A 15,290-nucleotide genomic window follows, 5' to 3' on the forward strand; every position below is an offset into this window, starting at 1 on the left:
CCGCAGAGGCCGTACACTTAAGTATAACACCTCCAGCCCCCACTGCTCTCCATAATAGGGGGTTTGGGTGATATCTTGTTAACTCAACAGTCTCCACCAAGGGAACCTTTTCCTCCCTTTGGTCCCCATCCCAGAGTCCATATGCCCTACCCTTGGGAGGGCTTTCTTAAAGCCGGCTAACTTCCATCCAGATTCTGTCACATCAGGATAGATACTCTCTCCCATCAATTCTTAAAACCGGGGTGCACTGGGATTAGGGGTACCAGTCTACAAGAAGACAGCACTTCCACAGAGAGAAGGACTCACGGCTCTTTATTGGAGTCTGGAGAAGAGGTGGCCCCAGCCTCTAAGGCTAAGACAGAATTGGAAGAGAAGCTGCTCTCCCCAAGCTCAATACCAATAGACTTTCTTGTGTTTCCGGGTCTCCTGGATCCCCATTGCCTCCATCACCTCCTCCTCCAGGGTCTTTAGACGGGGCACATAGGTTCTTTCGAGAGCATCCTCCACTGATGTGTCTTTGGGGCCATCTATTGGGCCAGAGGAAAGGGGGTGGGTGGGAGGGCATGCCAGCTTTAGTCTCTTAACATGCTTTCCTCCCACTCCTACCTACCCAAAAGTTCCCTCCCCCGATCTTCTTGCCCTTCACCCTGCCTCACCAGTCCATGTTTCAGGGATGATTCCATCAGCTCTGGGAAATTCAGGTTTGGGGATAATTCTTCCTGATCTCGTGGAGACCCGTACTCGCTCTCCTGCTTCCGTGAACCTCCATTCTACCTTAGTGGGTTTCCTGGGGGATGGAAGAGGTAAGCTCAGCCTGGGAGCCAGGTCCCCTGCTACCTTCCTCCCCAAAAGTACACTCAGTGGCTGAAAACATCAAGGGTACCACCTTGCTTCTCTGCTACCTCTACTGGGGTTAGCCAGAGGTGGGTCATGCCTGTGAGATGGGCCCTCCCAATTGCAGAGCATCCAACCCACCATCTTGTCTGCTGATACTGACCTGACCTCTGTACCCCCTCCATTTCCCTTGGAGAGATGAGCTGTCCCCCCTTCTGTGTTCAAAACCTGGGTGGACTCAAGAGGATAGAAAACCCTGACCAGAGCCCCATTTGCTTGCCTGTCCACAGGATCCACAAGTGTGACCTGGCGGTGAAGCAGGGGGGCTTCACTAGGAATCATGGCTCCCCGGTAATCCTTGGTCTGGCCAATGTACCGGTAATGCTGTACATGAGAGGGGGGATATTAGAAACCAAGAGATGTGAAGGGGTTTCCCACCTACTGCTCAGAGCATTAAGCCCAAGTTGAAAAGTAGAAGGGTTCAGGTGTACCACCATCTCCTCTTCCAGTCTCCTGCCTCCCTGCACTGCCCCTAATGGAGAGGGGCAGATGGGACAGGCTTCTTGACCATCCCCGTCTTTCCCCTTCACTTACTGTGTTCAGCCCCTCCAGCACAACCCAGTTTCGCTGCCGGATGACTTGAACCACTTTGCCCTGCTTCCCGGCATCCTTCCCTTCTAGGATTTGCACCTGTGGGAAGATGAGTCAGGGAGGGGGACCACTGCCTAGGAGCAACATCACCATTCTACCTCCTGTCTGAGGCTCTCACCGTGTCCCCACAGAACAGATGCCAGTCTTCATCAGAGATAGGTTCCACAGCCACTGGGCGCCGCCTAGTCCCCGGAGGGTTCTTCCTCTTGTCTGCCATGGAGCCTGGGCGGCTCATCCCATAGCGGTAGTTGGGAGGCAGATTGACCTTGGATGCCATGGCCAGCAGAGCAGAGAGACGCATGGCTGGAGGCTGCCAGAAATCTTGTATTATCTAATTTAAGCCTTAGAACAAATCCATGACGAAGGTGCTATTAATCTTATTTAACAGATAAGAACAAAGCCTAACTTCAAAGTACAAATAAAGTGCACCGTAATGGCATAAAGAGCCAAGGACTGGAGTCAGATGACCCGGGTTCTAGCCCCTGCTCTGTCATCATCTTACTGTGTGACCCCAGGCAACTTAACTTCTGAGCTTCAGGTCATCATTCATTAACTTTACAGGGTTGTTGGTGTCATTTAAGTTATTTTAAAATACTAACAAGGTGTAGAATAATGTGAAAAGTATAATCCCTTTGGGATAAATTAAAAGTACATATTCCAGTACAGGCACAGATACTTTGGAAAGGAAAGGAACTGCTTGGGAGGGCTGTTCCTTCCCATAAGGTTTGCATTTTCTAAGCATATACATTAAAAAAAAAAAAAGTTTATCTGAATAATGAGATATTGGATCATCCCATATAAATACCAAACCCACTACCTTCCAGTTGATTTTGATTCATAGCCACCCATAGGGTTTCCAAGGCTGTAAATCTCTATTGAAGTAGACTGCAAGGCTGTAAATCTCTACACAGAGCCTTTGGTGGTTTTGAGCCGCCAACCTTTCGGTTAGCAGTCTAGTGCTTTAACCACTGAGCCACCAAGGCTCCTGGATCACAGTGAAATCTGAGAAAGCTGGAACCTACGTAAAGCAGGAACCTGTCAGAGAACAAAAACTCAAATATTTTCCATTAAAACGATTGCTAAAAAAGTGGAAAACTCTTGTCAAAGGCGGAAAACTCGCAAGACCCAGACAAACAAGGCAGTTCCACCACGTTCCAGCTCTCACAGGTTTCACTACATATGTATGGCCTCATGTTATTTTGAATTAATGCCAGTTGATTGTAAGGGTCTCAGTTTTTCCATTCAGATTCAAAGTTTTGAGACCACCACTATGTGACTAGACCTAGACTTCATTCACTATGACTGGCATTTGATTTTTCAGTGCCCAGTGAGTGAAGTTGCCAAGAGCAAGCACTACTATCATAAAGCTCGTCTTACAAAGAAACCAAGACCCTGAAAGCTGGAGTGTCTTGCCCTAGGTCATATATCTTGATAGAAGGGCAAATCTTAAGTCCCAAGTCTCCTGCGTGGTTGCTGCCAGAAGTCCCTTAACCTCAGCCATTCTAGGTCTGAGGCTCTGGGAAGGGATTCCAGAAGCTAGTCCAGGGCAGAGCAGCTTCCACGTCTGCTAGATCTTCACCTTTTTCTCCACACCCTAGAGAAGCTGGAACCCTTTCGCTGAGGGGCTTTCAGGGAGTGCTCTAGAGGTGCCGTGCGCCTTTCCCCTCCGGCCCCGGCTCCAAAGGCTTCCCCCGCCCACCCCACCCTGGGTGCGGACCCCGATCCGGGACACGGCCAGGCCCCAGCAGTCCTCAGCAACTCCCCACTCCAAACTTCCGGTGCAGGGACACCCCAGGAAGGCGACTGAGCAACCCCTTAAAAAAAAAAAAAAGAAACCCACTGCCGTGGAGTTCCGACTCATAGCGACCCTGTGAGACAAAGCAGAACTGCCCCATAAGATTTCCAAGAGCGGCTGCTGGATTCGAGATGCCGACCTTTTGGTTAGCAGCTGTAGCTCTTAACCACTGCGCCACTGGACTGAACAACAGCCAGGGACAGAAAGGCCCTTCCGCTACGCGCCTCCCAGACGAGCCCCAGGGACGCAACAACCTCGGGCCGCGCAGCGCTCACCTCCGCTTCCCGCAGCGCCGCGGAGCCCACGCTTGTCACTTCACAGCACGTGAGCCCTCAGCCCCGCCCACCCCTGTCCCCCGGCTTCGCTGGGAAATGTAGGCTAATTGTAGAGCGGAAGCTCAACTGTTAATCTGGCTTCTCTGTGTATTGGGAGCTGTAGTCCGCCGCTACAAAGCATGCTGGAAACAGGAAACTTGACCGGGGTGGAAGCATAATTACACCGTGAAGCACGTCGGGAGTTGAAGGCTGCCGCACCTGGCAGGCTGCCGCGCATGCTCTGCGTGGAGGTGACTGGGGGTTGTAGTTCCTGAAGAGGACGGCTCCATTTTCTAGGTGGTTATGGTTTCTTGTTCAAGGCAGAGGACCCCGCCTTTTCCAGCCAAGACAACGGCCAATTTTCTCCTCACCGTTCTCTGGTGGAGGTGGTGTGAACAGATTCCAAAACTTTCACAGGACTTCTAGAGGGAGGGATGAAACCTGGGCCCTTCCAGTGCTATTTAGTCACAAAATGTCAGATCTGGAAGGAACCCTAGAGATTTTCTAATCCAGCCATCCATTGAAGGGATGAAAAGGCTGAGTAGGCCAAGAGGAAGAAACACGCTTGCCCAAAACAACAAAAACAATTAGTGGTAGGCTGACAAATCATTTCAGGGAGTACTGGGGGGATTTCATCTTACCGACCCTCCTCACCACCCTCCCTCCTGCCCCATGACCAGTTTAAGGGGTGGAAGGCATCTCTAGGCATGACCTCGAGGTCAAAGTTTTTTGTACCACCAGCTCAAACATCCCCATTTCCATGGCCATCTCTGACTGTGGAGATACTGGCACCCTCCCACACACCACTCTTTGTGACTTCAAAAAAAAAAAAAAACCCCACCCCTAGGTGCTCATGGAAACTCTGGTGGCTTAGTGGTTAAGAGTTATGGCTGCTAACCCAAAGGTCCAGGGTTCGAATCCACCAGGTGCTCCTTGGAAATCCTATGGGGCAGTTCTACTCTGTCCGATAGGGTTGCTGAGTCGGAATCGGCTCATTGGCAACGGGTTTTTGGTTTAGGTGCTCATGGGAAACCCTGGTGGCTAGTGGTTAAATGCTATAGCTGCTAACCAAAAGATCGGCAGTTTGAATCCACCAGGTGCTCCTTGGAAACTCTATGAGGCAGTTCTAATGTCACATAGGGTCGCTATGAGTGGAAATGGACTTTATGGCAACAGGTTAGGTTTCATTTGGGTAGGTGCTCAGGGAGGAACCAGTGTAGGCAGGAGAAGAATGGTGTGGTATATTCTGAGACTGCCTTCATCTAGAATTCTGAATTTCTAACAACTGGAATGAGAGACTGGCACCCCCACTTCAATCTGAGATGATTTGCAATAATTTGTATTCCCTTCCCCCAACTTCCCTCTTCATTTAACCAATACACCCCGCAAAGAATCAGTCAGAATCCAATATAGTAATCAACAGGTTTTATTTTCCTAGAACTGAAATTGTCTCTAGTACTCATAGCTAAACTTTTCCAAAGCTACAGTCAGCAATTTTTCATCAGAGCCCAAGGGAGGGGTGCAAGGGTGAAAGACAAGATGGAAGAGAGGCATAGAGAGACCACTAGGAAGAAGTTGGGAGAGGGCACTTATTTCCCTCTGTCCTCTCAGAGTAGGTTACAAATTGATCTGTTGACAACACTGAGGGGACCAGGTGGGGTTATATGGATGGGAAATGACACCAGAAGGAACACCAAAGCCCCAGCTAGAAAAAGAAAGTTACCAAGCCCCAAAGAGATGCGGAGCCTCCCAGTGCACCTTAGAAATGGGGGCAACAGTGGGGGAAAAAGGAGCAGGGTGGGGGCACATGAAGGGGTAGGGAGTCTTCAAAAAAAAATTTTTTTTTTGTAATTTTCTTTTATTAAAAACATTTCCTAAAAAATGTGTCTTTTCCTTTATGTCTGGGTAATTTATATGACTGTAGGCTGGCCTTGAGTGCTGTGGGGAGCGGGAAGAGGGCATCTAGGTTCTCCCCAGGGTATCTCATCTCTGGCCCCAGAGATTAAAGGGGGACAGGTGCTCTTCACTCCTACCCAAGCTGGGTAAAGTCAACACTCTGAGATCTCAGGTTCTTGGCCCAAACAACTTAAGAAGCCCCCAAATCTTTTGATGATGAACTACAACTCCCAGAACTCCCTGGGTCAGCAAAAGAAAGAGTGGGCATTGCCCATTGGAAGGGAGCCCATTCCCCATAAGCTGTCCCACTTTCCCTGAATCTAGGCAGCTGGGATAATAAGTGTGGGAGGAGATAGGAGCTCAGGAAGATGCCACTGTCCTGCCCTCCACCTCTATCATAATTTGAGGATTGTCCCACCTAGGCCCCTGAGAAGTCCACCCTGCTGTTTATCCTCCAGTCCTTCCACTCCTACCCCTGATCCCAACCCAGAGTTTCAGAATGCCTGGGGGAGAGGGGTGTCAAGGGGTGGGAAAAGCTGGTCCAGGCCCCAAGTCCTGGGAAACAGCTCTAGGCAGGGAAAGAATATGGCCTCATCTCACCCCAGGGAGCAGAGGGTTAGATCACAGGGATATGGGGACATGGAGGTAAGGGCCAGGTGGCCTGCCCCATCCAAGTCAATCTCCAGGGGCCAGGCTTAGAGCGGGGAGTGAGTGGAAGGAGCGAATGGGTTGGGGCAGGGAAGGGGTTTCCCAGTTTGCAGGCCATGGCCAGTTTCCCCAGTAGCACCCAGACAGCAGCAGGAACGGGGCGGGGGCTCCTCTTGAAACATTGGTGGCTACAGGCTGCAGGGGAGGGTTGGAGGGGAGAAGGGTTAATGGTGTGGCCCTGGCCTGGCCTTGCCCCAGCCAGTGCCGGTCTCCTGGGAGAGCCCACCCTGCCTCCCAAGAGGCTGACCGCTGCAGGCCCTCCTCCTCTCTGAAGGTGCCTAAGCCCTCCCCAGCCCAGCTGCCAAGTGGGCAGGGGGCTCACTCACCTCTCATGATCTCTGATGCCTGGGGCCTCAGCATCTTCCTTGGCAGCCTCTTCTTCCTCCTCTTCCTCCTCCTCCTCCTCCTGAGGAGGCCCCCGGCCAGAGCCAGGCTCAGAGGGGGTGCTATTCTTCTCCACCTCTACCAGGACAGGCCTCTCACCCTCCAAGGTGGCCTCCTCCTTCTCTTCCTCTTCCGGGTCCTCAGCCTCCTTGGGACGTTTTGGGGAGTCCTAGGCAGGATTGGAAGAGACAAGGTGGGCTGACGCTAGAGAAGGTGGAACTCCAGCCACCCATCCGGAACTCCCACTCCTCTGAGGCTCCTTCCTGGGCTGATACCCACAATCCCTTCCCAGTCTTAGAAGCTCAAATGCCTTCTTCAGATGGGGACTCCCCATGATTAGGGGCTGTATCTATCTCTCAGACGGAGGACTCCCTAAAGTAGTAGCTATCTCCTTCCTTAGACTGGGTGCTCCCTAAGGCAGAGCCTGCTCCTGTGGGAATGTTGCAGAGAAAATGCTCAAGGGGGTCCAGGCCCAACATAGGGGGCAGTTACCTCTAGCACGTCCCCTGCTCTCCTCTTCAGTGCCCCCTTCTCATTCTTCTCCTTGGTTGGCTCGTCAATGACCAGCTTCCCCTCCTCATCACTGCTGCCCTCAGCATTCCCCTTCTTGTCACCATCACCCTCTGCGGCCTCGGGCTCTGGCTTAGGCTCTTCCACACGTTTCTTCTTCTGGGAGGACTGTGGCAGAGACAACAGGGGCTGAGTGGTACTACTGGCGTCATGCTGGACCCCCACCCCAGGCCCCCCCCTCAGCCACTCACTCCTTCCTTTTCCCACCTCTCCCCCTCCCCCACCCAGGTGCCCAGTCTCACGAGTGATTTGAGACCCACCTCTGTTGGATTAGCCCTGGGGCAAACCCACTGGCCGGGCAGGCAGGGCTCTGTGCAGGAGGGGGGAGGGCTGGAGCAGGAGGCAAAACCTCGGGTCAACTTCTCCCAAAGGGAGCTGGGACCCTATCCCCGCCAACCCCCGCCCCCCACCCTCCCGCCTTGTCCTGCCCGGCTCACGAGCACCTCCTCCTGGAAGCCTTTGTGGAAAATCAGGGCCACATCCTATACTTATACTGGGCCCAACAAAAGGCCTATTCCCACTTACCGCCTCCATCCTGTTCTTGACCCCCAGGCCACTAAGAGTTGCCCATAACCACATCTACACCACATATCCACAACCAGCCCCACCCCCTCTTTCAGGAAGATACCCCAGATGGGCTCCTACCCCCAAAACCCTGGTGTTTCTGAGCCTTGGTTCCTGAAGACTAAGCATCCTCTGTGGGTCTTGGGCTCCCGGAGCCCACGATGGCCACACCTGCTTTCCAGGGGGTCTTTGGGGCAGATGAAAACTCACCTGGTAGCCAGAAGCCTTGACGGTGGGGTTGTTCTCGATCTCCCACAGCCCTTCGCTGAACCCTTTCCTCTTGTTGGGCTTGCCAAACTTCTCCTTGGACTCTTCATAAGGGAAGAGGTCTTTGGGGCCCAGGAATGCCCTGGTGAGAGATGGGAGACTGTGCTCTCTAGCGCCTCACTGCCTCTGAGCAGGGCTTCCTCCCCAGTACTGGCCCACAGGGAAGGGACACCAGCACCACCTCTCTCCCAAAGTGGTCATCCCATGGTCCTCCCCACCTGTGCCCCCTCCGGCCCCTCACTCACGTCTCATGGGTCCCGAAAAAAAAGACTTGGTATTTGTTGGCTGTTGATTTCACTGCAGCTTCAGGCATCTCATCAATCTGGGAGTAAAATGAGGGAAGTGAGGGTCAGCTGGGGTCCCAAGGCCATGAATTGGGGGCGGGGGGCTGACTTCTAAGGCACATTCGCATAAAACCATACTAGGAGGGACCCAGAAGCTCACCAAAGTGATTTTTGAGCTATTTTTAGTAGTGGAAACTTTGTTCAAATGAAGTGAGACAAGTAAGGCCAACCAACACCCAGGAGTCACCCCAACTTCTTCACAAACCAAACAGCATCCATTCTGTCTCCTAACATGTCCAGAACTATTCCATGAAGCTCCATGCCTTTACTGTCACCCAGGTCCAACCACTGTCATCTCTTGCCAGAATTAAATCACAGCCGCCATCTCCTCTCTTAGTCTCCATCCCCGCCCATTACAGCCCATTCTCCACATTGCAGCCAGAGTGCCCCGGCTTGAAACCTTCAATGACGTTTTATGACTCTAGGGCTTACTACTTCACCTCTACTCCACAATGTCAGGGTCGGAATCTCAACAACGCAACCAATACTTATATAACCTTGGACAATTTACTTAACCTTGCTTTGCCTCCATTTCCTCATCTGCGAAATAACGACAGCACTTAAGTCACTGGCTTGTGAAGATTAAATGACCGTTGCGTGGCATACAGTGAAGTCCTACACAGGTGTTAGCTATCCTCCTCCTCTCCCAACCCACTGCCCTTCATGCTCTCTGCCCCAGCCACTGCTGATCTTTCCGTCTCTCACACTCCTGATCATCCTTCCAACCTCAGCTCCATCGTCACTCCCTCCATGAAAGCTCCCCATCTCTCCTGACCTGGTCAGCTCCCCAGACAAAGATCTCTCCTAGTACTTCTCCCTCATAGCACTTTCCACAATTCCACTTTTATATTTATTCATGTTATCATTTGATTAATGTCTATCTAGATGATACCTGCCCTGAGATCAGAGTCCAAGTCTGTTCTTATCCCTAGCACAGTGCCTAGCACACAGTAGGTGCGCAATGAGTATCTGCTGAATGAATCTATGAAACAGACAAATGCCGACTACTCTGGCTGAAGTAGAAGGGTAAGGCCAAGGAACCGCCCATTCAAGACCCTTCTCTAGTAGCTGCCCCTAAAAGGTTTCTGGGGGACACTTTGGAAGCCACTGCATTTTACAGATGAGGAAACTGCGGCTCAGAATAGTAAAGTGATTTGCCCAAGATAACAGAGTAAGGATGAGGGCCAAGCCTCAGGCTTACAGCTGCTGACTTGATCCCCTGTCCCACACTGTCCTGGGGGCCTGAGGAGTGCTGTAGTAGAGGAGGTGAAAGGTAGAGGTCCGAGGTTACAGAGATGGTGGGAGCAGGGGCAGTGGCCCAGCCAGTCTCTCCCAGATCACCAGATTTCAGGCCCTGGAAGCCCAGAACAAGCTGAGCTGTGGGAGGGGGGAAACTACAACTCCCAGCAATACTTGCAGCAGCCCTAGCAGCCTGGCTTCCCGCCGGACAGAGGCCAGGTGGCCATGTTGACTGGGGGCCCCAGGCACAAACAGGAGAGAGACAGACAGGCCAAGGCAGTGATTAACACACAGAGACAGGGACAGAGCGTCTGACTGGGGGGCCAGGGAGACAGGGTGGGTGGGAATGAGCTGAGACACACCCAGGAGAAGGGGTGGGGGCCCTGGGTACGAATCTGAGGGACATCGCATTGCCCCAGACATGGAGACTTCAGGCTCCTGGACACTTCCCCCCTCGCCCTGTGGCCTCTGGGGGCAGAGGTTCAGCCCTTCCCCCTTGGAAGGCCAGGCACAAACTGGGCCCTCCCCATGACCAGGAGACGCTGGGGTGTGAGTGTAGGGGGTGGAAAGGCACACTGATCCCCCCACAAACAGGATCCCCATTGCCATGACAACCCAACCCCGCCCCTGGGGCCACTCAGCAACCAGGAATGTGACCACCCCTCCCCCCAGGCCCTCCCTCTGGATTGAGGAGGAGGGGACACTAACCCACACCCCACCCCCAAGCCTGGAGTCTGGCACCTGGGTCCCTGGCTGTGCTTGAAACCGCAGCCAGGGCTAGAAGGCCGGGCCCCTTTTCAGAAAGGCAGACCTGGGGTGGGTGGAGGGGCCAGTCCTTGGCCAGGACACCTGGGTCCTGTTACCAGATAGTTCCCCACCCCCCTTCTCAGGGGGAAAGCAAAAAACAAAATGAGAGCCTCTAGGGCTTACAGATCCCAGGAGACAGGCGAAGGACAATAATAGCAAAAACCCTTCCCTAGGCCTCTCTTCTTGGTGGATCTCTGCACCAGGAACCAGGGGCGGGGGCGGGGTGTGTAGGGATCTAAACATCTGAGGCTGGGAGTACAGCTGGGAACTTTGATCTCTGCATTTTCAGTGCCTAGAGCTGAGCCAGGGACTTAATATGCTCACAGTAAATGTGTGATGAAAGGGGAGAAACTGAGACTCAGGAAAAGGGGGTGGGGTGGGTGAAGGACCACAGATGAGGAGACATGAGGTTCTCTCAAGGCGCACAGTTACTGCAAAGCACCTACCCGACCATCTGTCTCTCGCCACCCTAGCTTCCCAAGGAAAGCAGGCCCAGGGAAGAGGGGGAGCCACACGGTGTGGCAGGGGACCCAGGAGGCCACCAGCTCCAGGGATGGGGCAGAAATAAAAGAATGGATGGGAATTAAAAAATAGATGGAACAAGACACACCAGATATACCTGCTCTGCTGACTTCTAGCCAAATAAAGGGTGGGTCTAGAGGGAAGAGGACAGTGTCGGCCTGGGCAGGTGGGCATCTACCCGGAAAGGGCCATTCCCTCCGCCTGCCTCACCTTGAGTATTGGCACCTGTGAGGTAAGGGCCTACTCTTTTCATTTAATGGAATTCCAACCACTCACCCAAAAGAGGGGAGAAACCCCTTCTGTAGAGGAACCTCCACTACTCAAGCTACAAAGGAAATATCTTTTCTTGCATTTGGAAGAGCGGTTTTTCCCAGACATAGAGGATATGAGGTCTCAGGGGACCCCTGCACCCCCGATAAGACATATGCCTCCCAGGCAGTGCCTTTATATCCAGACTGTGACTCAGAACAAGTGACTCAAAGCTAAGTGGGTCAGGGTGGGGCCAGATGTGTGCTAGGGACCCCACTCCATCCCCTCCACTGACCAATGAGCGAGGAGGCTCTGCTACCGGTCAGTCATTCCAGGGGTCCAGGTCTGGGCCCACCTACCCCTACCCTCGCCCCAGGCCCTCTGCATTTCCCTGGCTCCATCAGATAGGCCTGCGCAGATGAAAATCCCATCTTCCAGGAGTCCACGGACACCCTTCGAGGTCTGAAGATAAACCTGAAGTTTTCAGGTGAGAAGCAGAGGGAGAGGACTGAATACCTCCCCCCAGCCTCAGACCAAACACAGGTCCAAGATCACCTGCTCAGCACTTAGGAAGGCAAAGCCCACACAGCCTGCCAGCCAGGGCTCTGACCACCACACCCAGGGCTGAGGCCCAACCTGACCCAGGAACAGGAAAATCTGGGGCAGGAGACAGTTGGGGCCGGGAAAGTGTGGCAAGCCCAAGAGGCAGAAAAGAGAAGGAGGGAGGTGGTGCTTGGATGTGGGGGAGGGGGCAGAAGGAGGAAAGAAGGGTGAGGCCCTCTTGCTGCTCAGGTTTTCTGGGATTGTGAAACAGGAAGCAGAGAAAAAAGGAAGGAACCTGGGGAGAAAAATCCTTGAGACATGGAGGTTAATTGTTAAGTGCTTGGAGATCCCCCAGGAAGTTAGACTGGGGGAAGATGGAAAGAGGGTTAAGATGGAGTCACACCATCCTTCAGGCAGGTCCTGCCTACCATGTGGCCCTTCTTGCTGGGCTCTCAAAGCACTGGGCTGTTCTAAGTCTCACTCAGTCACCCATCTGCCCCAGCAGCAGGGGACTGAGGAAGCAAAGGTCCACAGAGCGGCTTTCATCATGCCTGAGGATTCTGGTTACCTATTAGATGGGGCAACCAGCAAGGCTCCCTCCTGCTCCTCACCCATCTCAGGATGGGTCAGGCTCCTCAGGTTTTGCTGCTCTAGGAACTAAGACAGAATCTAAGAAATGGTGAGGGCACTCAGATTTGTCTGTCCTTTTGGGGCTCAAGGGGGATGTATCTGGGAGGTAACAGCCTTGGGTGTACCCCTCCCCTCAACTGTCACAATCAAGAGTCAGAGGACAGGCAAAGGGTGGGGTCTTATCTCTTAGAGTCCCAGTCTGATCTCCCTCCCCCAAGCCTGACTGTATCTGAAAGGTTCAGGCCTCAACAGAGGAAGAGACTCTGCCTCCCCGTCCTACCTTCTGTCCTAGAGGCTCAGGGTGAAGAAAAGAAATAGTTATTTCCAGTCCCTGGCACTGCCCTCACTCCAAAGCCCACCAGAAGCCTGGGGATCTTTTCACATGGGCTAATATGGGCCTTTCTGTGCCCCTACCCCTTTTCTGGAAACCCTGTTGGCGTAGTGGTTAAGTGCTACAGCTGCTAAACAAAGGGTCGGCAGTTCATATCTGCCAGGTGCTCCTTGGAAACTCTATCGGGCAGTTCTGCTCTGTCCTATAGGGTCACTAAGAGTTGGAATTGACTTGACTGCACTGGGTTTGGTTTGGTTTACCCCTTTTCTATCCTCCCCGATCCGGAAGAGGTTCCCTGAAATTCACATTCTAACTAATGCCTCCCCCCTCCGCAGGGCTTAGCCTTGCCTCTGGACTTTGCCCTACCCCCAGGAGTAGGGGCAACAGAGACCTGGGTTCAGTTCTTGCCCTGCCCACCAGGGCCTTGGTATTTGGGCCAAGAAGTCAGTTGGATCAAAAGTGCGGGGTAAAGTACACAAGTATTCACAAGCCACATGCATACATGTGCACACAAGGCTGTCTGTGACTGCCTCCTCACACTGCCCCCAGCTCCCTAGGAGGCTCTGGAAGTTGGGAGACCTGCTTTGCTCCATAATTCGCTTCCATTCTAGAGACCAGGCCTTACATTGTCCATTTGAAAAGTTTCAGGGCACAAGAGCTCAAAGTATGTGAGCTAAGGCACACTCCTCAAGAAAGGGTATAGAGAACAATCTCCAGGGTTTCTCAGAGTAGCCCCAATGTTGGCCTGACACCTTGAAATGGACCCAGGGGCACCTGGTGCAACTTCCTAAGCTCAGAGCCAGGTCCTGTGAAGATGAACAAACACTGACTAACTCTGAGAAGAGCAACCCAAAACCATAAGACAGTTCTCCTGCACCTGGCCCCCTCCCCCAGAATACTCCCTTCCTCCATCCCTCTCTGCCCTAGGATTTCACTCTAGGGGACTGAATCATGCCCCCACCCAATATGAAAGACCCCTGTACACCGACTCTGTAATAAGTAGCCATACACACTACCTCCTGTGACACCCCCATCTTCTTCCTTCCCCTAACTGGAACCGCCGGGCCTCTCTACTTAACCTGTCTGCGTCCTTAGGGAAAATATGATGAACTTAGCTTTTGGGCTCCACCCTCCCACCTGGCCAGGTGCTGGGAAAGGGGGACCCAGCCCCCCATATTGGCGGGGCCGATCAACCACATGGCAGACTGGGCTATTCTGGCGGGAGATGCTCGTATCTGTGGGAGGGGAAGAGAAGCAACTCAGGAACCACCCCCCACCCCAACTAAGAGGCAGACAGTCTGGACCGGACTCCCCAACGCCGCAGGGGCCCGGCCACTCTCAGTCTCAAATTTGAGTTGGCAGCATATGGAGGAATATTTTTGTGGGGCTGAAAGACGAAGTGTTTTGGCGGATAATTTCCGAGCCGGCTAAACCCCCTTCTTAAGCCGCCCCCAACTACTCCTCGACCCTTCCAACTTCAGACCTCTTAAAAACGCCCCAAACCAAAGTTTTCTAGAAGCGAACTCCGCTTCTCTCTCTCTTTCTGTCTGAGCTGGGATCCTTCCTAACCTTTTAATCTAAGGACAGAAAAGTATCCAGGCAGGGGGCGACAACCACTGAAGAAACTGAGGATCTCTAAGGGGGTCCCAGAGCGGGGAGGCGGCGGGGACCGGGGGTGGGGGGGGTGGGAGGAGTTACACAATTGGCCCAAACCCAGGCTGCAAGCCCGAAGCTGCCGAGAGTATGGGGGCTGGGGGCGGAACTGAGCACGCGGAGCCTGGCCGGGAAGTGACCGGCGCCCTCGGGTCCCCACGCCGCGCACACGCCTCTACGCGCGGGCGCCGCACCCAGGTGTTCGCGCCCCCCCCCCCCCGCGCTTGCCTCCACCGTTATGTAACTAGCGGGTGGGCTTGAAGGCAACAGGGAAAGAGTCCGGGACCCTGACTCCCCCTGCCTCTACGCCCGCCCCGCTCGGCGCGGAAAGCGAATGTTATGCAACCCAAGCCCAGTGGGGACAGGGGGCGGCGGGCCGCGCTGCTCACCCGGGCCGGCCAGTGTGGGTAGCCCTTCATCTTGGCGAACACCAGGTCCCCGCATTTGTACTCCTTCTGCCGGTTAGAACGCGACATGGCGGGGCTCCGGGCACCCCGGGCTCCGCGCCGGGCCGGGAAGCGCGAGCCCAAGTTTGCGCGTGCGGCGTTGGCGGCGCCGCTCCGCTCCGGCCCTCGCGCGGCCCCCGCCTCGATGGTGGCCCCCGGCCCGACCTCCGGCGCAGCCACGGCGTCTCCGCCCGCGCACCGCACGGACGGGGCGGGCGCGGATCGGGGGGCAACGCTCGGGCCCGGTGGGTGAGCGCTCGTGCAGTTGTTTGTGTTTGAAATTCAATTGCTCCCTCCTCTGCGCCAGGCCTCTTCCTCCACCCCCCGCCCGGTCCCCACTCCTCCTCTTCCCTCCTCCCTTTCCCACTCCTCCTCCTCCGTCCCCCGCCTTCGCGCTCCCTCCCGCGGCGGTTCGATGCGTGCAGCTTCTTGACGCCCTGTGCCTGCCACAGCCCGCCACCCAACCTGGAGCCTCCCGGCGGCGCGTGGCTAGACAGACGCGGGGAGCCGATCGCCGAGCACACCGAACAGGCTTTGTGTGCC

At 54.2% G+C, this 15,290-nt stretch overlaps 2 protein-coding genes across 8 annotated transcripts; both read right to left on the bottom strand.

The window, feature by feature from the left end:
• Positions 1-295: 295 nt before the first annotated feature.
• MRPL24 (mitochondrial ribosomal protein L24) lies at positions 296-3,618 on the bottom strand. Of its 7 annotated transcripts, none has more exons than XM_049880806.1 (6): positions 3,556-3,618; positions 1,604-1,827; positions 1,429-1,524; positions 1,115-1,218; positions 657-787; positions 296-527 (listed from the first exon to the last, which is right to left on the bottom strand). In XM_049880806.1, the coding sequence occupies exons 2-6, from the start codon at positions 1,784-1,786 to the stop codon at positions 391-393; spliced, it is 651 nt and encodes a 216-aa protein (XP_049736763.1). In that variant the 5' UTR covers positions 1,787-1,827; positions 3,556-3,618; the 3' UTR covers positions 296-390. The 7 variants fall into 7 exon arrangements, with proteins under 7 accessions (XP_049736763.1, XP_049736764.1, XP_049736765.1 ...); XM_049880807.1 differs by having other exon boundaries at positions 1,604-1,795; positions 3,556-3,609; XM_049880808.1 differs by lacking the exon at positions 3,556-3,618 and adding an exon at positions 3,420-3,549 and having other exon boundaries at positions 1,604-1,795.
• A 1,882-nt stretch (positions 3,619-5,500) lies between these two features.
• HDGF (heparin binding growth factor) lies at positions 5,501-15,074 on the bottom strand. The gene is made up of 6 exons (XM_049880810.1): positions 14,691-15,074; positions 8,229-8,305; positions 7,927-8,065; positions 7,075-7,260; positions 6,525-6,751; positions 5,501-6,333 (listed from the first exon to the last, which is right to left on the bottom strand). The coding sequence occupies exons 1-6, from the start codon at positions 14,775-14,777 to the stop codon at positions 6,327-6,329; spliced, it is 723 nt and encodes a 240-aa protein (XP_049736767.1). The 5' UTR covers positions 14,778-15,074; the 3' UTR covers positions 5,501-6,326.
• Positions 15,075-15,290: the final 216 nt, after the last annotated feature.

The sequence above is a fragment of the Elephas maximus genome, chromosome 3, assembly GCF_024166365.1.
Source record: "Elephas maximus indicus isolate mEleMax1 chromosome 3, mEleMax1 primary haplotype, whole genome shotgun sequence".
Classification (NCBI taxonomy): domain Eukaryota; kingdom Metazoa; phylum Chordata; class Mammalia; order Proboscidea; family Elephantidae; genus Elephas; species Elephas maximus.

Excerpts from the sequence above, each read along its gene's own strand:
- MRPL24 (XM_049880802.1), bottom strand. The coding sequence starts at position 3,346 with ATGAGTCGGAACTCCACGGCA. Across the intron at positions 1,796-3,325 it reads TGAGTCGGAACTCCACGGCA|CCTCCAGCCATGCGTCTCTC; the intron begins GTGGGTTTCTTT and ends GATTTCTGGCAG. Across the intron at positions 528-656 it reads CATCCCTGAAACATGGACTG|ATGGCCCCAAAGACACATCA; the intron begins GTGAGGCAGGGT and ends CTGGCCCAATAG.
- HDGF (XM_049880810.1), bottom strand. The coding sequence starts at position 14,777 with ATGTCGCGTTCTAACCGGCAGAAGGAGTACAAATGCGGGGACCTGGTG. Across the intron at positions 8,066-8,228 it reads TTTTTCGGGACCCATGAGAC|GGCATTCCTGGGCCCCAAAG; the intron begins GTGAGTGAGGGG and ends ATCTCTCACCAG. Across the intron at positions 6,752-7,074 it reads GAGCAGGGGACGTGCTAGAG|GACTCCCCAAAACGTCCCAA; the intron begins GTAACTGCCCCC and ends AATCCTGCCTAG.